At 36.8% G+C, this 25,641-nt stretch overlaps 1 protein-coding gene across 7 annotated transcripts in view; it reads left to right on the forward strand.

Annotated features, from left to right (window-relative positions):
• DIAPH2 (diaphanous related formin 2) overlaps positions 1-25,641 on the forward strand; it is an 814,964-nt gene that overhangs the window by 240,697 nt on the left and 548,626 nt on the right. For all 7 annotated transcript variants that reach the window (XM_023634106.2, XM_023634104.2, XM_001914669.6 and 4 more), the window contains 4 exons: positions 2,005-2,069; positions 5,592-5,696; positions 9,840-10,133; positions 11,997-12,111. In XM_023634106.2, the coding sequence (XP_023489874.1) occupies positions 2,005-2,069; positions 5,592-5,696; positions 9,840-10,133; positions 11,997-12,111 (579 nt within the window). The remainder of the gene's footprint in view (positions 1-2,004; positions 2,070-5,591; positions 5,697-9,839; positions 10,134-11,996; positions 12,112-25,641) is intronic.

A 25,641-nucleotide genomic window follows, 5' to 3' on the forward strand; every position in this document is an offset into this window, starting at 1 on the left:
AATTTACCTCGCCCCAGCAATTAATGTGAATGCTGGCCTCATTGCATATTTTTCACTGAGCTTTATAAACTCAGTAGTTTATTTCATATTTTGTTGAGAGAGTTATAAAGGACTATTTCCAAATATTTGTATTGGCTTATAATGTATTATGGACCATAGTTGGCACGCATACTCTACTGTTGATTTTGGCTAGCTCATTCAGTGTTCAACAGACATTTGTTTACTGTGTGCCAAGTACTTATGATTGTGGACCCTTAATCAAGAGCATTGGGGTGGGGAGAGATGAAGGGATCAGGTAAGAGAGGATAGTCAACACCAAAGTCCACGAGGACCTCAGCCATGTGTCATTTCTGTGATTATGAACAAATCATTGAACTTCTCTGGGCTTCAGTTTCCTCAACTCTAAATTCACAGAAGTCAAATATATGTGTGGTTCTTAATATTTTCTGGTCAGAAGGCCTTTTTCAGTAGCTGATGAATGCTGTGGAACTTTCATTAGAACACATACGCACACTCATGTGCATACTCAAAAAAATTAGCAGGTGCTTCAAGAATTTCTAGGAAATCTGTGGATCTCTATTTTAAGATCACCTGGATTTGAGGAGCATAGAGTCTCTTCTGACTTCACAATTCTGTAAGTCTAGTATTTTTCATAATTCCAGTCATATTCCTGCCTAAATCTTTCCAGTGCCTTCCCACTGAAATTTAAATCAAAATCATTTCCAACCATTACCAGCACAGCACAGGTCTCGCCCCTCTGTGATCTCATAATTTTTCGATTTCCTCCTTAGTTTCCTAGCTCCAGCACACAGTTCTTTAAAAAAAGGAAAAAACTTTATTGAGCTATACTTGGCATAAGAAAAACTACCCATATTTAAAGAATATAACGTGATAAATTTGATATTTATGTATACACTTAAAACCAGCATCACAGTCAAGATAATAAACGTCTATATTACCCCCTAAAGTTTCTGTGTTCTTTGTAGTCTCTCCTTCCCATGGCTCTACACCTCTCCCATCCTGAGACAGTCACTGATCTGCTTTCTCTTACTATAGATTAATTTCATTTTCTAAAATTTTATGTAAACAGAGCACACACCATGTACCCTCTTTTTGTCTGTCTTCTTTCATTCAGCATAATTATTTTGGGATTCATTCATGTTGTTGTATTGCGTGCATCAATTGTTCATTCTTTTTTTTATAACTGAGTAGTATTTCAGCATATGAATGTACTGAAATTTGTTTATACATTTACTTGCTGATGGACATTTGGATTCTTTCCAGTTTTTGGCTATTATAAATAAAACTGCTATGAACATTCATATACAAGTCTGGGTATAGACATATGTTTCCATTTCTTTGGGGTGAATAAATAGGTGTGGAACGGCTAGGTACAGAATCGACTGTATATGTAATAATGAGAATATTGTCCAAAAGGGGTTCTTCAGCTACTTATATTCTGGAGTGTCTGATTAGACTCAAGAGTTTTTATGTTTGTTTCCCTATTTACATACTGCATTCTGCCTCAGAACAGAAGTTGTTCACATGGAATCTTTCTTTAGGAAGCCTGAATTAGTGAGTGTTATTATATCTCCCCCTCTAGCCTTATTTTAAGGGTCATTTTGAGTCTTAATAATCTTAAGCATAGATTCTTTGGCACCTCCTCACCAATAATAAACTACAAAAATTTTTTTAAAGAATTCTATAATTGTTAAAGTTGGAAAATAATTGAATCCCTTTAAAGGAATGATGAGTTAGTCAAATATGTTTTTGGATTCTTGGTTTTCTGCCTAAACAATACTATCGTTGACTTCAGATTCAGTTAGTATGCAAAAGAAAGAAAACATCGTAGTTTATGTTTTATGTATAGTATAAGTCAATTTCCCTTTAATAGCAGTTGACATAAAAATGATAGTCTACATAGTAGAATTATAGGCTGGCAGCCATCTTTTTCCTAGAGATCTGATGCAATAATTTCTAATCATTTTTGGTCAATCTTAATAGATTCTTGTGTGAACAAGGCAAAAGTTGAAGAAAGTGAACAAAAAGCAGTGGAGTTTTCGAAGAAGGTAAGGCTTATAAAATATTAACCATAATTTTTAAGTTTATAATTTAATTACAATACATATTGTGCCTTGTTTCTTCATGCGAGGCCTTATAAATGTTGTTTCAGTTATGTAGTAGTTTGTGTTTCTAGATTTAAACATAACCACAGAATATTGATTTCTTTCCTGATAAGATAAGATGGCTACTTGTCCCTTTTTATCACCTTTTATCCATTATGAAAGAAAAGCACTGGCCATATTCTACTAAAGTGATAAAAGAAATAAAATTAGGTTGCTGGAAGGATATAGTTAGAAGCAATCAACTGAAATACGTGCCCGCATCGCTTTCCTGCAGCTCTCGTTTACCGTGGGCGGCTCCTTGGAGAACTGTGAGCTGTTTAGCTAGTATTATCGGTGTTATGTCTTTAAAGTCAGAGCTATTGATAGCAACAGAATGATGCAAGGTGTTTTTTCTCTCTGCTTAAACTTATCTTCTTTGAATTTTATAATTACCATTTTTTAAAGATTTTTATTTTTTTTCCTTTTTGTCCCAAAGCCCCCCAGTACATAGTTGTGTATTTTTAGTTGTTGGTCCTTCTAGTTGTGGCATGTGGGACACCGCCTCAGCATGGCTTGATGAGCGGTGCCATGTCTGCGCCCAGGATTCGAAGCAACGAAACCCTGGGCTGCCGAAGCAGAGTGCACAAACTTAACTACTCAGCCACGGGGCTGGCCCCTAATTACCATTTTTTAAATGATGCTGCTACTTCATGTAGGTTTGGTGGAATGTGAGGTCCCCCTTTCTTTGTGTGTTCATACCAGCTTTATGAATATCTTAATTTTGTTTAAATCTCGGATTGTCTTTTCCTTGTTTCATGAAAGCATAGTATACTTTTATGAGCTTCTACCGAAAGTTGCATTTCTTTGTCGTAGACCGTGTGAAGCATTAGTATAGTATTTCCCGTTGGTGGCAGGGAGAAGCATTGAAGCACAAGTCTAAAAGCTCTCCAGTTTGCAGCCTTCTGACAGCAAGATAAAGTGCTTACATATTGCTGTCTCTTCGAAGTTATGACTTACCTTGGAGATTAGATAATCACTTTTGCTATCACTCTAGAAATTATAGAGTATTACTAAAGTTACTTCAGGGCATCTGAAGAAATGTCTTTGCTCTTTCAGTCACTAGACTAGATTTTAAGAGCTTGAGCATAAAACGTTTGTGTGAAGCTGTCATTTTTAGTGGTGAAAGGAAATGCACGCTTTTTGATTAATAGACCTTTATATTTCTCATGTTCTTGTTTTAAGTAGCACATTTGAAATTCCCTTTGAAAATCTTAGGCTCGCCTTAATTTTTCGCTATCACTGTATTAGATACCATAAGACTGGAACAAATTATGATCATCTATCTGGTAAAATTTTCTATAAGCATGTATTATGGGAAAAGGAATCCTGAAATAATAAAAAAGAAATTTCAGTGTTTGATGCTTTATTCTCATCACCAACATTTAGAATGAAAACATGTACGGCCTCCCAGTGGTTATCTGCATGTCTTCTCTTATTCTGGGTGATTTTAAGAGGTCGTATAAAGTAGTAAAAGAAAAGGCGAGGGATGGCTAGAATGAGAAGCAGTAGCTGTAAGATCTGATCTCAGCTTTTCCACTGATTAGCTGTGACTTTAAGTATGCCACTCACTCTTCCTGGATCTTAGTTTCTTTGTCATTAAAAGGACAGGTCAAGTTTAACAGCCTTGTAAGAAGGCTTCCAGCTTGTGTATCTTAGGTTTCTGTGATTCCTGGTTGGCACGTTTACAGATTAAGATCATTTTATTTTTATTTATCTTTTAAAGTTCTTTCATTTTGGCGAGGAAGATTGGCCCTGAGCTAACATCTCTTGCCAATCTTCCTCTTTTTTTTCCTCCCCAAAGCCCCAGTACATAGTTGTAGGTCCTTCTAGTTCTTCTACGTGGGATGCCACCTCAGCGTGGCTTGTTGAGCAGTGTGTAGGTCCACGCCCAGGATCTGAACTGGCGAACCCTGGGCCGCTGAAGTGGAGTGCATGAAGTTAACCACTATGCCACCAAGCTGGCCCCTAAGATCATTTTAAATCACAAGCAGAAACTTGGGGTGCCTCTCTTCAAATATACTAATAAACCATTTGTAGAGGAAGATTGTGTACAGTGTGCTTGTGTAGGCACCATGTTTCAGAAGCACACAGCAGACGCTAACTTTGGGAGGGAGGATGGGACTGTAGAATCGGATAAATCTTAACATGCGTAGTAGTGAAGTTGAAAAAGCCCCATCTTCTCAGTGAACTAGGAAACCAAGTCATTTATTGACTGTGAAGGATCTCGGATGGGTTTGAAATTTAAAGAGATTAGAGATCATATGGACCAACCTCTGCAGGACATTTTCCTGGGACTCAAGTAGAGATGAATAAAAGAATTAGTGAAGGAGTATTTCAGGTTTGACCCAACCACTATTATTATCCAATTTGCTCACCCACTCTTTCTTCACACTTGGATGTGAATGGTATTTTATAATTTCCAAAGGTCAAATCTACTAGGAGGATGAATATTTATTAACAGTGAACATACTTTTTTATTGTTCCACAAACGCTAAGGCAATTCTAGACAGTAAGATGTATCACCTTTAGAAACAGAAATACCATCACTGGAATAACGTATAGACTTCTAAACTGACTTGACATGACATTGACAATAAAGGGCAAATGCTCTGTAGCTGGACATAAGTGGAATTCACTCTAAGTATGCCAGCTTGTTTGGGCCTGCTTAGAGCCCTGACTGAGGTGAGGGTGGGGCAGGAGGCAGTAAATGGATATTCACCATTCAGATGGTCTCTTTGGCTTAGCGCGCTGTAATGGAACCTCTCATTTCCCCTTACAACATTTTATACAAACGTTTTGGTTAACTGTCTGAAGGAGGATGTAATCTGCCATATACCATTCTAATGTCAGATTTTGTGGAGCCTCACTTTTTGGATGCTAGACAATTAAGATTATAATAGAAATATTCTAATTTGTATTAATGTACATCCTTTTGAGCGTTCTAAAAGTGCAATCTCTTTTCAAGATTAAATATAGTTAAGAAATTGAACTGCTCAATGGCTAATTTTTGCTTCATTTTCAAATAATTCGATAAACTTAAAGGTATGGGATAAAACATTAAAAAACATGATTAATTCTTAAACCTATCTTTCAATAACAAAACAATAAAAATTCCATTCTATGTGAAGAGAGACTTCTCAGTCCACCTTTTTAAAAATTTGTTTTGTATTTCTTTTCTCAGAAGTGAAAAAGGGTTTGTTTACCTTGGGTTGGGGGCATATTTCTTCTTTACTACCACTGCAAGCAATACCCCACCCCCCACAGGGAGGCTTAATTGTCAGGAAAATAATCAAGAGCTCTGATTTTCTGAGTGACTTGGGAATTCAGCAAAGCAAGAGTCGCTCCACTTAGTTAATACATAATGTTATTTGAAGCTTTCTCAAAACTGTATTATGAAGTGTACATTTATGGTGGTGATCATTGCAGTTCGATGAAGAATTCACAGCTCGACAGGAAGCTCAAGCTGAGCTTCAAAAAAGAGAAGAAAAAATCAAAGAGCTTGAAACAGAAATCCAGCAACTTCGAACCCAGGTAATGAAACAAGATATAGACTTTGTGTCATGTCACAGTGAGTTCGATGGTAGAAAATTATCTTGTTAGATGGAAGGAAAAATGTGACCAGAAGCAGACTTTGTGGCAGTTTCACATTTTAGTTGAAGTAACTCTATAGATTTGATTTTGTGGGACAACAAATCATTTTAATATTTGGAGAAAAATAAGGCATTCGTTGCTTAAACTTCCCTGAATATTTTTAATGGAATATATTATACAAGCAAGACTGTTTCTGAAATGAAATTTTCATGATGATTTGAAAAATTGGATGCATAGTATTTTCTTTCAAAAAGAATGTGGAAATGCTCATTAATTTTAATTATCCCAAAAGCTTTTTGAGACCTCTTTAAATCATGAATGCCATAATTTCAAAACCTAGCAACTTTACATTTCTACCTACATTCCCCATGATGAAAAGCTCCCATATATACTTAAAATCTTAATTATGGTATCTAAACTTTAGAACTGATTAAGTACTCTTGACATTTTTTATGTTTCAAGTGAATATTAAGAAATGGAAGATTACCTCTTAACATAGTGGATGCTCAGTAGGTGTTTCTTGATTGACTAGGTTTGTTTCCATCAGTCTACTGAAAAATGAGTTCACAAGTCCCCCATGAACTCCGAATTACCCAATGCAGTGACCTTTTCCTGCTCTCAGCCTGTTTCACTTATCTATAATATTCAATAATTTCTTTTCACTGAATCTTTCTCTTTTTTTGTATCATCTGACTTCCCTTTTGACATCTCTGAGAACTTAGTTTCTCTTTAGATTTTTGCCCCCCACAAATGGTGACGTTCCCCCATGTTCTGTCCTCTGCTCTTTTCTCCGTTTGTCCTTGCACTAATATCCCCTTGAGTAACATAAATTTAAATATCACCTTGTAGTAGGTTTCAACTCCCCTGAGTTTATCTCGTATTTTAAGCTCTTGATTAGCTCTCTGCATGTTGAAATCAAACCCATTATTTGCAGTCACCTCCCTTTCCTCAAACCAGCTTGGCCTCCACTCTTGTTTAATTTTACCACCAATTTTTTGGAGAGTAAAGCTGGAGTTTCTTTGCCTTTTCCCTGCCCCACCACCTGACAAATTAAGCTGGTCACTGTTTTATGTCAGCTCTTTCTCTGACTCTTTTTGCCCTTGTACCAAAACCCAGGACGCCCAGGGCCACTCTCTCGTTACCTCCCGCCTGGCATATTACAGTTGTTGCCTAACTTTTCGCCCTGCCTATAGTCTCTTCCTCCTCAAATTTATCCTTTATGTCAGTGGCAAATTAATCTTCCTAAAACACTGCCCTGATTATTGTCACTCCAGGCTTTAATATGTTCAATGTTTGCCTGTTGCATTCAGGATTAAATAAAAATCTCCTTAGCAGGCATTGGAAGCCCTTCTATCCTGGGCTCCCTTATCTCCCCTTTGCAGCCTGGTCTCTGACTGCTCCCCGACCTGCAGCCTCTGTTGCAGCTAAGTCACCTTTCCTCCCTGCACATTTAGAATTTACTGTCTCCGCACTTTTCCTTCTGCCAGCGTTTCCCACACATTAGTCACAGAGATGCTAATAGGTTTTTCATGAGGAAAACATTCCATAGTCCAATAAATTTGGTATACTTGAAATTTTCCTCTTGGAGATTCACGTTACTCATTAGCATATTAAAGGGTCTGAGATGTCCTACATTGACGAAACTTGTCCAATTCTTTTTGAGACAGCTTTCTCAAATTCATTTACCGCAGAATCCTTTATCGCAGACCACCTGTGAACATCTCCTGGAAAATAGTGTTTTCATGGAACTTAGTTAAGAAATGCTAAATTATGTTATTCTCTGTCAGAAATGCCCTCCCTTGCTCATCGGTGCCTGCAAAATATATCCTTTAAGGATAAGCTCAGGAAGATATCCTTTGGAAAGCTTCACCAAAAACTTCGTTAGGGGATTTCTCGAAACTTCTCTATCACTTTCGTAGACCGCTCATATTGTATTTGTTTGGGTGCCTGTTTTATTTCTTCTCCTTGTTCATAAGCACCTTGAGGTCAGTGTCTTTACTTATTGTTCTTATTCAAGGCCCTGCTGCACCTACCATTTCGTGAATTGTTGCTTATTTATTATTAAATTAGCTGGTCTGTAAAAGTGCAGAGTCTCTCAGTCCTGTCTGGGGCACCCAAAATTGTGTCAAATATTAAATTATTCATTTGCCATATTCAATTCTCAATACTCTATTGTAGCCTAAGTTAATTTTTCCATTACTAATTGTTCATGGGAGGGAAGAAAAGGGCTGGTATGATTCAATTTTTAAAGACTGGTGACATTTAATATAAATGTTTGAGATTCTTTATTAAATTTGTAAAATATGTATTTAACTTGAGTAAAAGCCTATGTTAAAGTAATAGCATTTTTAGGGTTGCACAAGTTTCGTATCATAAATATGATCTAACAGAGACAAAATTTGATGCTTACAAACACATACTACTTTAACTTTGCTGTTTATTAATAAAAAAATGGGATACGCATTTTACCTTTAAAGTTATTCAACAAATCCATTTATACACAAAACTTGTAAGGTAAATTAGCAATTTCCTGAAATTTTCAGAGGAATTATTTTAATTTCCCCCAGAATTTATTTGATTTCCCTTACCGTTTTCTAGAATTTTGCTATATTAAAAATAAAGTTAAAAGAATTTTGCATGTTTTAATCCCCTCTTTAATTCTTCCTAATCTCGGGAAAGGATTGTCATTTGTTAAGTATATAAACATTTAGTTGCATATATATATATACACACACGTAAACATTTATATATGTGAATAAAGTGGGCAACGCGCATTGAATAGTATGAGAAACATTTCTATGATTATGATTGTTAATATTCTTATAAATATACGAGTTCTTTAAATTGTTGCTCCAAAAATATGCTTCAATTTATTTATTTTGTAAAGGTATTTCCAAGTTTAGTTCACACAATGAAGTAGTCCAAGTAGGAAATTCACATTAGTAAAGATAAGAAGACTTTCTCCCAAATAAAAATAACACTACACCAAGAAATTTCATTAGTTTTAAACCTTTCATTCAGTTAATCTAATGTCATGTCTTGATTACAAAAGATGTCCGTTCATTGGTATGAGTTTCTTAGGAATATTTATAATAAATAACTCCACTTTTATATTTCTTTTGGAAAATGAACCATTGTGATCAGTAATGGTTTAAAGAAACAGGTACGGGTTATTCATCAAAACAGTAGACCATGTGGAATGCTGCGTTCTGCTTCATCTGTCATTCATTATCTACAGAATGAGCTAGCTTGACGTTGCTTTCTTGTGGTAGACATGTTATACTCTCCTCATAATCCAATCTGAGTGAATTAATTCCCCTCGTGGCAAATGACACCCATTCACAGGAGGCAGTCTGCTATAGCGGCAAGAGGACTGCATTAGGTGTGAGAAGAACCACGTTCAAATCTTAGTCACATTTCAGACTGTGACCTTTCGTTAGTCACCTAACGTTTTTGCAGTTACAGGTTCTTAATCTATGAGTGGTGAGATAAAGGTGAGATAAAAATAACCTACCTATTTTATATGGTTATAATAAGGACGAAAATAAATTTTCATCATAAGATGAATGTGATTTTATGTTAATAAACATATATTACTATGCAAATGGATGTTGCTTACTATTATTATTGGTATTAGAAGACAGTAAGTTAGTGGTGCTATGAGACAGACTCTTTGTGTATAGCTAATTGGCCCCAAAGGAGTCAAATCTATGACCTTCTATTAATTATCCCGTATTCAAGCCAACCAGTCTAACAGGCCCAAACTATACAGTACTTCTTTGCATATATTTATAATGAAATATAATTTTTCATTATTTTGGAGGAGTGTTCCAGAAAATCTTTGAGGATGCCACCTTTCCTGGCATTAGTGTGTTAGAAGTGGTCATTGTCTGGAGTTTATAATGCTTATCAGGAATCTATGCAAGTCTTTTCCCTGTATTGTTAAAGCCTTAGACGCTGCTCAATTAACTGAAGTGCATCCATACAGTCTTAAACAAACAAACCACAAATGTCGATGGATGAGTTTTCTTTGTTACTATATTTTACCATGAGCATTCCTACATTGGATTATTTGTATTTCAGGGACCCGGACTCCTAGCTTCATCAGGCATTCCATGCCCTCCTCCTCCACCTGTACTCCCAGGTGGGGGTCCCCCTCCACCCCCGCCTCCACCACCGCCACCTCCACTCCAAGGACCTCCCCCTCCTCCACCTCCTTTACCTGGAATGATTGGCGACCCACGACCACCACCTTTGTTTGGGGTGCCTCCTCCACCACCTCCTCCCCTAGGAGCACCGCTTGATCTGCCATATGGAATGAAGCAGAAGAAAATATATAAACCTGAGGTGGCCATGAAGAGAATCAACTGGTCAAAGGTAATCCTATGACTAGAGTTTTTGGCTTTGTCTAGCCAGAGTTGATTGTCAATGTGTGAATAACTGTATTGCTACGTGTATTATGTAATGTTTGAGAACGCGACTGCTACTCTTTTGCTTTCCTTTGTGAGTTCACCATCTTATGTTCGTCTTTTAGTCTAGTACTTAGAGAATTGTAAAGTCCACAGGTAATTTGAAATTAATGTAGAAGGCAAAAGGAAAATCAAAGTGAAAGTGGTGTTAGACAGTAATATATGAAATATATCACCGAATGAAAGATCATTTTGATTCTTTTACCGTTGTTAACTTTAAGTACTATAACATTCTTAAATATAATCTTTTTTATTATAGAGACTTTTTATCTTAGTTTTGTTCTTAGTGAATGGTTTTTTTTTTTTAGTTTTAAACTTTCAGATAGTGTTAAATAAGTGACAGTATTCACTATTGATGTAACCTAATTGTTTTTTGATGTGATGTATGAAAGTTTTTTCTTTTGAATGTTATTTTGCTTTATTACTATCAAATAATATATCTTGTTAAAAGCTTATTATCAAGATTGACACAGTCCCCATTCACTAGGAACTAATCCTCTAATGAAAATACAATTACCCAGACCCCCATATGGGGAAATGACTTATCCAAGAACATACAGTGATGTCTGACAGTGTCTACATAGTAAATTGGTTTGACCAGAAGAATGGTTAAATTGGTTTTAAAGTTAAGTGTATAATTATGCTTTGTCCATAAGATTAAATGAGGTATAAATGGTTTTGGAGTGTAGTTATTTTTTATTAGATACACTCCACCAAACTGTAAGATCCAGAAGCTGTTGGCCCAGTTATTCTGTGTGTATAAATGTAATGATACAGTGTAATGGTCCATACATATCACAAAGCATCATGATGTGCTGGAAAAGGAACAGTCCTAATCTTGGGTTTCAGTGAAGTAGTTAAGAGCATAATTCTCTGGAGCTACACTGCCTGGCTTAAATCCCCCCGTTGCCGTTTACTGGCTTGGGCAGCCACGTAAACTTTCTGTCGCTCAGTTTCCTCGTCTTTAACGTGGAGATAATAATAGGTCCTGCTTCAAAGGATTATTGTGAGGATTAAATTAGATGCATTAACAGATGCAAATCACCTAAAACAGTACCTGCACATAGTAGGAGATATGTAAGTGTCAATTATTATTATGATTATTGCCTTCAACCTAGTCAGTGAACATGGGGAATTCACTTTTCTAAATCTCAGTTTCCTCATTTGTAAAAATCCAGGAGCAAGAAGAATGTATATGAGTTGGGGGAGGAATTTACTAAATTATTATTATTATTATTATTATTATTAATTTATTTTTCTTTGAGTAAAATTAGCCCTGAGTTAACATCTGCCACCAATCCTCCTCTTTTTTGCTGACGAAGACTGGCCCTGAGCCAGCATCTGTGCCCGTCTTCCTCTGCTTTATATGTGGGACACCTGCCACAGCATGGCTTGACAAGCAGTACAAAGATCCGCACCCGGGATCCGAACCGGTGAACCCTGGGCTGCCAAAGTAGAATGTGCAAACTTAACTGATACGCTACCAGGCTGGCTCCTACTAAATTATTTTTAAGAGTCCTTCCAGTAGAAGGTTTTTTAAAATGTAATTTGCTGCGTGGCCTATTGCTATCGGGTACCTTTTCTGTTCACCAATAGAATTCTGTGACTTTCCCAATGAATATTTGCTTCAAAAGTGTTATTCTGGTAGATCCTAAAATTGATTTAGTAGGTAGAAGAGTAAAGGAAATGTCATTCAGCCTTGCTGAAAGTGAATTCTTTGAAAAATTAAATAGGAAGTAATCATTTAGAAACTTTCTTATTTTTTTTTCAGATCGAACCCAAAGAATTATCTGAGAACTGTTTCTGGTTAAAAGTTAAGGAGGACAAGTTTGAAAATCCAGATCTCTTTGCACAGTTGGCACTGAATTTTGCTACCCAGATAAAAGGTACGTTTTATTTTTTTAAATATAAATTTCTTACTCTGATATATTGAATTCATCACTTTGATAAAAATTTTCTTGTAATTTGTGCATGTATAATCTTTCCACACTGGACAGAGTCAAACATAAATAGATGAACATATTAACTATATTTTACCCAGCGGCTAAAGGAAGATAGCTCTTTTTCCTTTTAATTTTATTTTGCATAAATGTTATTATTCATCTGCAAATATGGGTTTTATTGTTATAGTTTAATATCTGAGTTATACCCCTCTATTATAAAGTTATCATTTTTACTGAGAAGCAGAGGAGATGAATTTGTTGATTCACCATGTAAGAGAAAATAATGTAACAGAATAGTAATAGCTCAGAAGTTTTCATGAAATTGGAATAAGATGGTTGCCATAGTGCTTAAATAGTCTTTTACGTTGATACTACTTATTAATTTGGTTTCCTAGAAAATTTTATAGTTTTTTCTATAAGCAGAGTTTCTGGAATAATATCAAAATCTGGTACCTAATAAGTGTATGTTACTGATTTGATAATAGAGTGCTTCGTTTATGATTAGATCCTTAACGTCTTGTAAATTTCACACGTAATTTTCATGCTATGTAGGTAACTTCTCAATCTTGTATTTAATTATTGTGAATTTTTGGTATTTTATTTTAACATTACTATTTTACTAATTATTGCAGAATTGATAGTTGAGTTGAGCATAGGATTTTTTCAGTCTGAATGAGTCTTTACAACTAAGAAATTTATCTATTCCATAGGCCCATGCCTTGGAATTAGCACCTTTACCATTCATTTGTCTGATTTGTCACAACATGCCCTAGGGTGTGGGAATGTGAATTCTGGAAGATTCAGAGAGAGAGAGAGAGGTGAAAATTATTCCTTCTCAGCCCTTCTATTATATGTTGCACACCGGAGGTGCATGCACTGTATTTGTTGTTCCTCACAGATTGAAGTTCACACACACACAGAAATTTGGGGTGATTAGGGTATTCTGAAGAATTTTGACATTCTAAAAAATACCTGCTGTTAGGGTTTTTTTCTTTTTCCTTTTTATTTGCTATAGTAGACTTCACATTTAAAGGGCTCTTCAATGACTCCAGAGATAATTATAATCACTTTTTTAAATTAAAAAATAAAACATGCCTATGTCCAGGTATTCATATAGTAAAACAAAAGCAGAACAAAAAAGGCGTGGTAAACATGTTGCTTTAATCCCAGACTTGCAGCTTCTTTCCCAGAGCAAACCACTCTTACTACTTTCTCACATTGCCTCCTAGAAACAGTCTATACTTCTAGAGGCATATGCATATTTATCATTTTTTTCTTTTTTACTTCTTGCTGTTTTCACTTTATGTACTTGGATATTATTCCATAATAGCTTGTGTTTATCTACTGTGTTCTTTTTACATGCTGCATAGAATTCTGTGGTATGGGCCTATCTTAATTTATGTAACCAATCCTCCATTATGGATAGTTACATTAGTTCCAGTCTTGCTGTTTCAAGCAATGCTACGGCGAACACGTATCTACATATACCTTTGTGCACCTAGGATCTAACTGTAAGATACATTCTAGAAGCAAAATTCCTGGATAAAATGCTGTGTGTATTTATGATTTTGATAGATATTACCGAATTCCCTGCCAAAGAGTTTGTCCCTTTATAGTGCCACCGAAAATATATGTGAGCGTCTGTTTCCCACAACCTTTGCCCATCTTGGAGGTGAAAATGGTAGATTGTCCATGTTATAATTTTTACTTCTTGCATTAGGAGTGAAGTCGAGCAGCTTTTCTTCTATTCATAGGCAATTTTTTTAAAAGGTTTTTTAAAAAAATTTTTTCCTTTTTCTCCCCAAAGTGCCCCGGTACATAGTTGTATATTCTTCGTTGTGGGTCCTTCTAGTTGTGGCATGTGGGATGCCACCTCAGCGTGGTTTGATGAGCAGTGCCATGTCCGCGCCCAGGATTCAAACCAACGAAACACTGGGCCACCTGCAGCGGAGCGCGCGAACTTAACCACTCGGCCACGGGGCCAGCCCCATATTCATAGGCAATTTTAATTTCTTTTTCTGTGAAATTCTCCCTCCGGTCCTTTGAACATTTTGCATCAAGTCATTGCTCTTTTACTTATTGATGTATTTATTTGGAGTCCCACAAGAATCATAGGTTTCCTAAAATTTTAGAGTTAGTCTGGACTTTAGAAGTGATCAAGCCCAGACTCTCTATTTTACAAACGAAGAAAATGAAGTTTGAGACAAAGAAGTAAGTATAAAACCCATTAGAGAGTTTCTAAAGGTAGTGTGGTATAGTGGGAGAAGCCAGAGGAAAGGAGGCGCACATATTTGCATTCCAGCTGCGATGCTTGTAACCTCTGAGACGGAATTCTTTCATCCATAAAATGAGTAGACTAATGTTTACCTAGTGGTATTGTGAGAATTAAATAAGGTTATATATTTAAAGCACCCAGCCCAGTGCTTGGTATAGCAGGCACTTAATAAATATTAATTCTCCTTTCCCTTTCCTTTCACGTGATGCTGTGTGTGTGTGTGTGTTTTATTTTAGTTATTGACACTTAATACAACTGTTAATTCAGCAGGAGAATTTCCTGCTCTTTTGAGCAGCACTTGGTAGAGCCAAACAGTTACCATAGAAGCAATTCTTACTGCGGCTGCTCAAACCTAATCAACCCAAAGCAAAACTAGGAAGGAGTCACATAAAGGCTCTCATGTACTCACTGCTGAGAATACCGCATCTTCATTCCTCTTAAGTCTGATTCTCTGAATTTTTTATACGCTACTCCTCCTGCTTCTACTTTCCTCATTTTTATATTGGAGTGCAAATAAGATAGGAGCACCATTCCGTACCATTACGTTCACTAAGATTTATTTCTGAAAGGGCATTTAAAGGAACAATTAAGCATCATAGCGTATTCCAGACATGCATAACATAGCCCAAACAAATTTTAATGATGCAATACTGCCATTTATTTTAATAACACTTAATAACTATTGATTGGTTTTACTGTAACAGCTGAAGTTCCTTGTCACTTGCAGTGCCTTGATTCATAATTTGGTCAATAGGTGGCAGGATCAGTAAGAAATCCGCAGGCAGCTCGGCTCCAGTGAACCTGATCCATGCTGCTGCCCTGGCTTTCTGAGCTCCAGGGCACCACTTTCTTCCTCATTCTGCTGCTGTTTGCCGCTCACTTAGCTGCATTCCAGAAGGAGCAACTCGCTCATTGTTTCTAAGACCTATTTTCAAAGCCCTTAGACCCAGTGTTCCAAAACCTCTGAGAAATTCCTCCTCCTGTGGGGGGTTTTGAGAGCGCTCAGGTCTCTGTTCTCCCTAAATGCTTTGTAAGGCATTACTGGTCTATGTTTCAAGAAGATCTTTAACATAGGAGTTTCAAGTCACTTCTGCTTGCTAAAGAGAAAGAAGTTTTAAAATGCACTAGGTCTGATACCTCTAATATTTGAATGTGTAAATATTTATTATATGAAAGTACCATCAACTTATGCTTTTTATTTGAGTTACTTATTCTTAGAGTTTTAGAGAAAATTATTTTTAATTTTCTATTGTGAACCAAATTATTTCTATTTTAGGAGAGAATGGGTCTCTCGTTTCATTTAATTTCTACTTGTAGAGTACCCACTCTGTGCAAGATACTATACTAAATAGGAGAGAGAAGTGAATAAAGTCTTTCCCCTGTACCAGGGAACTCGTCATCTAGTGAGGGAGAAAGGAAGAGGTACACTGCGTTTAGCCCAAGTTGTATTCAATGTTGGCATAGATTTTTTTATTTTTTAATTAAAAAAAATTTTCCCACAACTAGAAGGACCTGCAACTAAGATATACAACTATGTACTGGGGGGGGGGGGGGGTGTTGGGAAATAAAGCAGAAAAAAAAAAAACATTGGCAACAGTTGTTAGCCCAGGTGCCAATCCTTAAAAAAAAAAATTTTATTTTATTTTACTTTTTGTTGGAGGAAGATTAGCCCTGAGCTAACATCTGTGGCCATCCTCCTCTTTTTGCTGAGGAAGACTGGCCCTGAGCTAACATCCGTGCCCATCTTCCTCTACTTTATATGTGGGATGCGTGCTACAGCATGGCTTGCCAAGTGGTGCATAAGTCTGCACTCGGGATCCGAACTGGCGAATCCCCGGCCACCAAAAGTGGAATGTGTGCACTTAACCACTACACCACTGGGCCAGCCCCGGCATAGATGTTTTTTAAAAGCCATGGGAGCATAAATGGAAATACTTAATTTTGAGTAGGGCAAATGGAGATCCCAGAGGTGGTATAATTTGAGCTGGGCCTTGAAATTTAAGTAGAATTTCATTAGAGGAAAACAGAAAGAAAACATTCTAGGCAGAGAACATCATTAACAAAGTACGGGAGGGGGTGAAGTGCATACTGTGTTGAAAGCACAGCCTGTTGCGTTGGGGCTTTGGGGTGAAGGTGATAAGATGAACTTTACACTCAGGAAATGGGGTTTTGTTCTTTAAGCATTAGGGGCACAGTAATTTGATGATTAACCGTTGAGCAGGCCTGTGGCAGACAGACAGGCGATGGGAATTCACAGATAGGTGATGGAGCACTGATTCTGAACATACATCAGTAGCCTAGGCAAGATGGGATGGTATTCTGACTGGCACAGATTCTTAAGCTTAGTCTCAAAGGTCTCTTCTGGTTTCCAATTCCGGTGTTTCCGTGCTCAGAATGTTTAGGTTCTTGTTATAAGCCATAATGATGCCATATCACAAAATATATCTCAGAATGCTTTCTAGATTAATGAAAAAATGTATACATATATTAGAGGCAGCTGGAGAAGACCCTATTAGTAATTTTGAATATACATCATATTTGTAACTGTTGGAATTTGTATATGTGTTCTAGTCTTATTTATTATTCGATTTGATGATATTTGGGAACATATAAACATCAAGGCTATAATAATAGTGTTATTTTCCTTAAAAATCTATAGTAATTATAGATTACAGTGATATTATGTAAAAATTAAAGTAATGATTGTTAATATTAACTAAACTTGAAATAATAGTAAAATATGTAGGTTATAACTGCTAATCCTAATTAGAATTTCTAGGGTTCTCCAGAGGCTTCAGGAAGAACAAAGATAGTGTGTGTGGAAGTTGTAAGCAATTTCTTTGGTTTTAATGTTGCTTAGAGGAAATATAAGAAATAAACATAAGAGGTTAATAAAATTTAGCTTCTTCAATAATATATTTCAGTTGTGCAATTTAGCTTTAATAATAACAGTAAACTGAGGTGTTATAAGTATTTCAAACGCATATAAATGTCATTGTGCAATTCTTGAAATATTGGGCATAGCTTCAAAATTATGGCGAAACTGAGTTTGAAGATATATTTATGTAAAAGTACTTTTTCTCTAGGATCATATTTTACATTGTGTTTTGTAGTCTTAGAATCAGCAGGGTGCTTTTGAAGATACCCACCCTTGTTTGGTTGCTTAATACACTCTTCTGTATTTAGTGAGACAATGAAAAAACAAGAGTGGTGAAATCGAATATGTCTCTGTCTTCATAATATAGAAATTCTTGGAATTGACTTGAAAATAATGAGATGTCAGTCTCATAGTGCACAGTTCCTCTAAGAGGGTGGTAAAGTGTCCTAAGAGACCTGGTGTCCCAACAAATAATTTGTCATCTTAATGACACAATATGCATGCTCCGTCATGTAAGCATTAATATGCAAAGGACCAAACCACGAAGGCTTAATTCTTTTAGGCAGCCAACTAAAAGCCATACATAGCTGTATATAATTTCATCATTTTTACTATATCTAAATTCTTTGGATTTCTGTATGTAAACTAACTGATCGTCTTTGTCTATCACCTTACCAAAGCTTTTTTATTATGAACACTTTAAGTGTTTTAACCTATGGTGACACATGCTTTCATTTCCAGTTGTCATATATCAGCATCGAACAACCACCTCCTTTCTGTAGAAGAGGGAAAAAGGCATTTGTGAGCCAGAGATACATGCCATCATTGAATTATAAGTCACTAATTGTAAAGAGAAGCTGAGACAGTGTGTCTTCCGCCTTCTAAATGAGTAGTCTTCCAAATGGCTCTATCTTTACCTGTTGGTGATAGTGTGGTGATTGTACTACTTCTGCTACTAACGCCATCACTACTAATAACAATAATAATGGCAATCATAATAATAACATTAATAGCAATAATAGCACATTTGCTAAGCATTTACTATATCCCAAGAGCTTCACTACTCATTTTAAATTTGCATCTCATTTATTCCTCACACCAGCCCTCGATACTATTATTATTGTTTCATAGGTGCAGAAACTGAGGCTATGGGAGATAAGCGATGTGTCTTGTTCACAAAGCTAGTAAGTGGCAAAGCTGAGGTTTGAACCCAGGTTCGTTCTTAATCACGTCCCTAAGCTGTAACAATGACTGAATACCTTTTATGCCCTTAGTAATTTGTGCGTTTTGTTGCATGGTTAACTGATCCCTTTTTAATGCTATAGTTTCACATATATTGTCTTGTGAAATGTGTAATCCTAATTATCCTGGCACTGAAGACAGTTCTTCAGAGCTTAAAGCAAAGCTCGGAAGTTGTACCTTCATGGAAGGGAATAAGGTTATTTCTTCTACAACTAAGATTTTTTTAGTTGTTTTCTGCATAGAATCTATCAGTTGTAAAGCATTGCTATGACTTGGGGTCTGTCTCTTCTAATAATGAATGAAGGAGTGTGGTCTTCATGTCATTAGGCATTTGGTGAAGATATAGTAATATAAGTGGTTTTTCACGGGGCTCCTTTGAGGTTAGCTTCATAACATTATAGATACCTTGTGTTATTTTAATATGATGCTTTTTAGCTATGAGTTAGCATGTCTTTCCCATTTGAGTAATTTTTGCTGATAAACATTGTATCGATTAGGCACGACAGCAGGTGTTTAGTTGATAGCATTTCCAATTCACACAGATACTCATTCACATTTAGAATCATTTTCTAGCCAGATTAGTTTTATCTTGGCAAATGGAAATTATTCATATTGAAATTCAGTGGAAATTTTTAACACAGCTATATAAAACTACAAAGGGGTGTGTTTTGTTCCAACTGCATATTGATGGCAGTTAAACCAGTTCTAGAGTTATTTTGCATGATAGAAGTAAGAACAAGAGGTTTATCTGATTTTTTTAAAGAAATATGTTTACTCTAGAGAGGTTCATATCTGGTAGCTTTTCTAAGACGTTATAAGTAATCCCTTTAGTCAATTAGACCTTGTTGGTTACAGTAAATTAAATTGTTTCTTTTCAGTAGGTTATTCAGTAATAGCTGGTTGTTACTTAGTTTTCCCTAATTTTAAACTATGCTTTTTGGTATTATTATTATTTTTATTATAATTTTCATTCATATCATTATTTTTTATTTTGCTTTTTTATTAGTTTTTTCAGTTTTATTGTGATATAATTGACATGTAACGTTGTGTATGTTTAGGGTATAGAGTATAAGGATTTGATATATGTACATATTGCAAAATGATGACCACAGGAGGTTTAGTTAACATCCGTCACTTCACATAGTTACAGATTTTGTGTGTGTGTGTGTGTGTGTGTGTGTGTGTGTGTGATGGGAACTTTTAAGATTTACTCTCTTAGCAACTTTCAGATGTGCAATACAGTTTTATTAACTATAGTCATCATGGTGTATTTTACATCATCAGAACTTATTTATCTTGGAGCTGGAGGTTTGTACCTTTTTGTCATCTCCATTCAATTTCCCCACTCCCTACCCCTTGCCTCTGGCAACCACCAATCTCTTCTCTATTTCTATGAGTATATCATTATTTTAAAACAATGTTTAACATCTCATCAGGTAGGTGTGTCAACTGAGTGAGATATATTTTGTATTAGGTGCCCTCCAGATACTGTATGGGAGATGACCCAAGAAATCCAAAATTATAACTTAAAAATATCAGTTCCATTTAACACATGCTTCTAGGAATACAGTTGCGCTTGAAAACAGGTTCCTGTTTTTGTGCATGACTATTATGTTGCAAGAATTTTAACTTTTAATTTTATTGTCGTGATGGATGTTAGTTACCTATAGCTACATAACAAATGATCCCAAAATTTAGCAGCTTAAAAGAACACACATTTATTTTCTCACAGTTTCTGGAATTTTGGCACAGCTGGGCTGAGTCCTCTGCCTCAAGGTCCCTCACAAGGCAGCATACAACATGTTATCAGGCTTGTGGTCTCATCTGAAGGCTTGAGTGGGGAATGATTTGTTTTTAAGCCCATCCGTATGATTTTTGACAGCACTCAATTTCTCCAGGGCTACTGGACTGAGGGCCTCCATTCTTCTTTGTGCTTCTTGTCTAGCTGCTGCCATCAGTTCCATATCTCATGGGCCTTTTAATAGGGAAGTTCACAAAAGGCAGTTTTCTTCATGGAAGAGTACGTGCCAAGAAGGAGTGAAGAGAGAATGCGAGCAAAAAGGAAATCAGTCTTGTAGCCCACTCTCATCATTAGAAGCAATTAACTAGGTCCAGCCCTCGCACACACATGGAGAGGGTATTTCTCAAGGGCATGAATACCAGGAGGCAGGGAGCATTTGGGAGCCATTTCACAAGCTTCCTCTGACACGGATATATACAATTTGGTTTCTCAATAATTACAAGTTCTAGCTATCTCTCTCCTTGATGATTTCAACAGAATCCTAACTGGTCTCTCTGTCTTCAGTCCTGTTTCCTTGTGAGCAGTTTTCTACAACCTAGTCAACCTTGTCTTTTTAAAGTGTAAATTATCATGGCACCTCCATGCTTGGAACGTTTCACTGACTACACATCTTATTCAAGGGGACGTCTAAACTCCTCCTCATGCACTTCAAGATCATTTGTCTCTTTATTTCCCCTGAATTGTCCTTAGACTAAATTCTTTTGTTCCTAGAACAGAGGCACTTACAAGACTTTGCAACTTCTCTGTGAACACACCTTCACTAATTCTTTGTTTAGGCTCTATTTAGTTGACGCTTCCATCAGAATGCAGTGTTCATAATATATTATACAGGTATACCTCGTTTTCTTGTGCTTTGCTTTATTATGCTTTGCAGATATAGTGTTTTTTTACAAATTGAAGGTTTGTGGCACCCTGTGTCAAGCAAGTCTATTGGCGCCATTTTTCCAACATTTGCTCACTTCATGTCTCATTTTGGTAATTCTTGCAATATTTCAAATGTTTTAATTATTATTATATTTGTTATGGTAATCTGTGATCAGTGATCCTTGATGTTATTATTGTAATTATTTTGGAGTGCCATGAACTTCTCCCGTATAAGACGGTGAACTTAATCAATGTGTTGTGTGCGTTGTGACTGCTCCTCCTACTGGCCACTCCCTGTCTCTCTCCCTCTCCTCAGGCCTCTCTATTCCCTGAGACACAACAATATTGAAATTAGACCAATTAACAGCCCTACAGTGGGCTCTAATTGTTCAAGTGAAAGGAAGAGTTGCATGTCCCTCACTTTAAATCAAAAGCTAGAAATGATTAAGCTTAGTGAGGAAGGCATGTCAAAAGCTGAGACAGGCAGAAAGCTAGGCCTCTTGTGCCAAACAGTTAGCTAAATTGTGAATGCAAAAGAAAACTTCTTAAAGGAAATTGAAAATGCTACATCAGTGAACACACAAATTATAAGAAAGTGAAACTGCCATATTGCTGATATGGACAAAGTTTTAGTGGTCTGGATAGAAGATCAAACCAGCTACAGCATTCCTTTAAGCTAAAGCCTAATCCAGAGCAAGGCCCTAACTCTCTTCAATTCTATGAAGCCTGAGAGAGGGGAGGAAGCTGCAGAAGAAAAGCTTGAAGCTAGCAGAGGTTGGTTCATGAGGTTTAAGCAAAGAAGCCGTCTCCAAAACATAAAAGTGCAGGGTGAAGCAGCAAGTGCTGATGGAGAAGCTGCAGCAAGTTACCCAGAAGATCTAGCTCAGATCATTAATGAAGGTAGCTACACTAAACAACAGATTTTCTGTTGTAGATGAAACAGCCTTCTACTGGAAGAAGATGCCATCTAGGACTTTCATAGCTAGAGAAGAGAAGTCAATGCCTGGCTTTGAGAAGATGCCATCTAGGACTTTCATAGCGAGAGAGGAGAAGTCAATTCCTGGCTCCAAAGCTTCAAAGGACAGGCTGACTCTTGCTAGGGGCTAATGCAGCTGGTGACTTGAAGTTGAAGGCAATGCTCGTTTATCATTCCAAAAATCCTAGGGCCCTTACAAATTATGCTAAATCTACTCTGCCTGTGCTCTGTAAATGGAACAACAAACCTGGATGACAACACATCTGTTTACAACATGATTTACTGACTATTTTCACCCCACTGTTGAGACCTGCTGCTCAGAAACAAAGATTCCTTTCAAAATATGACTGCTCACTGACAATGCACCTGGTCACCCAAGAGCTCTGATGGAGATGGAAATGAGATTAGTGTTGTTTTCATGCCTGCCAACATATCATGCATTCTGCAGCCCATGGATCAAGGAGTAATTTCAACTTTCAAGTCTTATTATTTGAGAAATACATTTCGTAATGCTGTAGCTGCCATAAATAGTGATTCCTCTGATGGGTCTGGGCAAAGTAAGTTGAAAACCTTCTGGAAAGGCTTCACCATTCTAGATGCCATTAAGAACATTTGTGATTCATAGGAAGAGGTCACAATATCAACATTAACAGGAGTTTGGAAGAAGTTGATTCCAAGCCTCATGGATGACTTTGAGGGGCTCAAGACTTCACTGGAGGAAGTAACTACAGATGCGGTGGAACTAGCAGGAGATCTAGAATTAGAAGTGGAGCCTGAAGATGTGACTGAATTGCTGCCATCTCATGATCAGACTTTAATGGATGAGGAGTTGCTTCTTATGGATGAGCAAAGAAAGTGGTATTTTGAGATCGAATCTACTCCTGGTGAAGATGCTGTGAAGAGTGTTGAGGTGACAACAAAAGATTTAGAATATGACATAAACTTAGTTGACAAAGCAATGGCAGGGCTTGAGAGGACTGACTCCAATTTTGAAAGAAGTTCTGCTGTGGGTAAAATGCTATCAAACAGCATTGCATGCTACAGAGAAATCATTCATTAAAAGGAAGATTCAATCGATGTGCCAAACTCCGTTGTTGTCTTATTTTAAGAAATTGCCACAGCCGCCCCAACCTTCAGCAACCACCGCCCTGATCAGTCAGCAGCCATCAACAGTGAGGCAAGACCCTCCACCAGCAAAAAGATTCTGACTTGCTGAAGGCTCAGATGATGGTTAGTATTTTTTAGCAACAAAGTGTTTTTTAATTAAGGTATGTACATTTTTTCTTTAGACATCATGCTATTGCACACTAAATAGACTGCAGTATAGTGTAAACCTTACTTTTACATGCACTGGGAAACCAAAACATTTGTGTGACTCACTTTATTGCAATATTCACTTGATTGCGGTAGTCTGGAAACCAACCTGCAATAGCTCCGAGGTATGCCTGTAATGGTCTTTACTCATTTGTGTCCTCCATTCAACATGGAACTTCTTGCAGGCGGGAAGTACTTCCATTTTGTTTACTATTGTTTCCCTGGATGTACCACAGCTCCTATTCAATGAACACACAAGTGAATTACAGTTATATATAGTTACTTTCGTAGTACCAAGGCAAATAAAATAAAGTATGAATAAAGTATGAATGCTCGTCCAAAATTTAGGCATATAATAGGAACTGTATGTGTATTTAATAATTCATTTGGTTATATATATATATAAATAAACCTGTCTCTTGAAAATCTTTCTTACAGCTGATTAAATACCAGAAATAGACATAACTGAGTCTGGCTGTGGTAGTTTGTTAATGTTAATTTGCCCATTTAAATTTCTATGATTTAGTAATTCACTTCATTTAAGTATTTATATGTATACACATATAGTTTTATCCTACCACAAATTTTCTTTAAAATTTTCAAATGTGAAAGATTGTTTTCCATGGTGGCCTAGGGTTGATTAAGTTAATAAAGTTTTAAAATTTATGGTTGGTCCACTTAAATAAACACAGCTTTCATTTGCAGAAGTAAATGTCTGTTTCCTAATTCATTGTTTGACCCTATGGAAATCATTTAATTTCTTATTGACTCTATTTAAACAACTATAAAAGAGCATAAAGATCAGTAAAATAGAAACCCCATCAACGGTTTTGTGAGTATGAAGATAAATATATATCACAAACTCATAGCAAAACTGCCGGTTTTAACGATTAAAGTGTTAATGTTCCTGTGCACTTATTATATGCCGGGTGCTTTGTTAAGTGTTTTACATGGATTATTTCATTTAATTTTGTCATCGATCCTGTGCTACAGGTACTATTATTGTAGCCATTTTGCAGATGAGCAAAGTGGAGGTGGAAATCAAGCTCAGGTAGAATGATTCCATAGCCCACGAGTTGTATCACTTTGCTCTGCTTTCTATTATGAGCAAAGACGTGGAGATAGAGTGCATTAGAACAAGTGTGAACCCACAGCCCGTGGTTTTTTTGAGGAAGATTAACCCTAAGTTAACATCTGCTGCCAATCCTCTTTTTGCTGAACAAGATTGGCCCTGAACTAACATCCGTGCTCATCTTCCTCTATTTTATGTGTGGGACGCCTGCCACAGTGTGGCTTGATAAGTGGTGCGTAGGTCCACGCCTGGGATCCAAACCTGTGAACCCAGGGCCACCAAGCGCAGCACACGAATTTAACCACTGTGCCACCTGGCCGGCCCTGCGTTTTTGTACACTATTGCATCTCTCTGTAGTGTGACCATGACTCTTTTTTTTTTTTTTTTTTTAAGATTTTTTTTTTTTTTTTTTCATTTTTCTCCCCAAAGCCCCCTGGTACATAGTTGTATATTCTTCGTTGTGGGTCCTTCTAGTTGTGGTATGTGGGACGCTGCCTCAGCGTGGCCTGGTGAGCAGTGCCATGTCCGTGCCCAGGATTCGAACCAACGAAACACTGGGCCGCCTGCAGCGGAGCGCGCGAACCTAACCACTCGGCCACGGGGCCAGCCCCTAGTGTGACCATGACTCTTAAAGCTCTATTATCAAAAATCTCAGATCAAGATCCCCTTCTCTGTCCCATAGGACAAGGATAGGCTATTTATGTGTGAATTCTTGCCCTTCGAAGTATCTTAGTCTTGCCTACACAATCCTACCTAGCTTACATAGAGTATTAATGTATTTCTATTAATTGGACCCAATAAAAATATACACATCAAGTGACAGAACTGAATGAATCAATTTTCCAACTAAAAAAAATTGTTTACAGTGTTTTGAAAAACATATCTCCCAATATAAAACCAATCTAGAAAGAATGAAAATATATTGAAGTTTCTAGCCATCTTTGGTTAAGTTCTCCATGTATGTGTGGTCTGCGTTTGGTTTATCTATGGTCAAACATTAATACTAGTCTGATTTTTCCCTGCTTCCCAGCATCATTTCCTCATGCTCTTT

Source organism: Equus caballus, chromosome X, assembly GCF_041296265.1.
Source record: "Equus caballus isolate H_3958 breed thoroughbred chromosome X, TB-T2T, whole genome shotgun sequence".
In the NCBI taxonomy this organism is placed as follows: domain Eukaryota; kingdom Metazoa; phylum Chordata; class Mammalia; order Perissodactyla; family Equidae; genus Equus; species Equus caballus.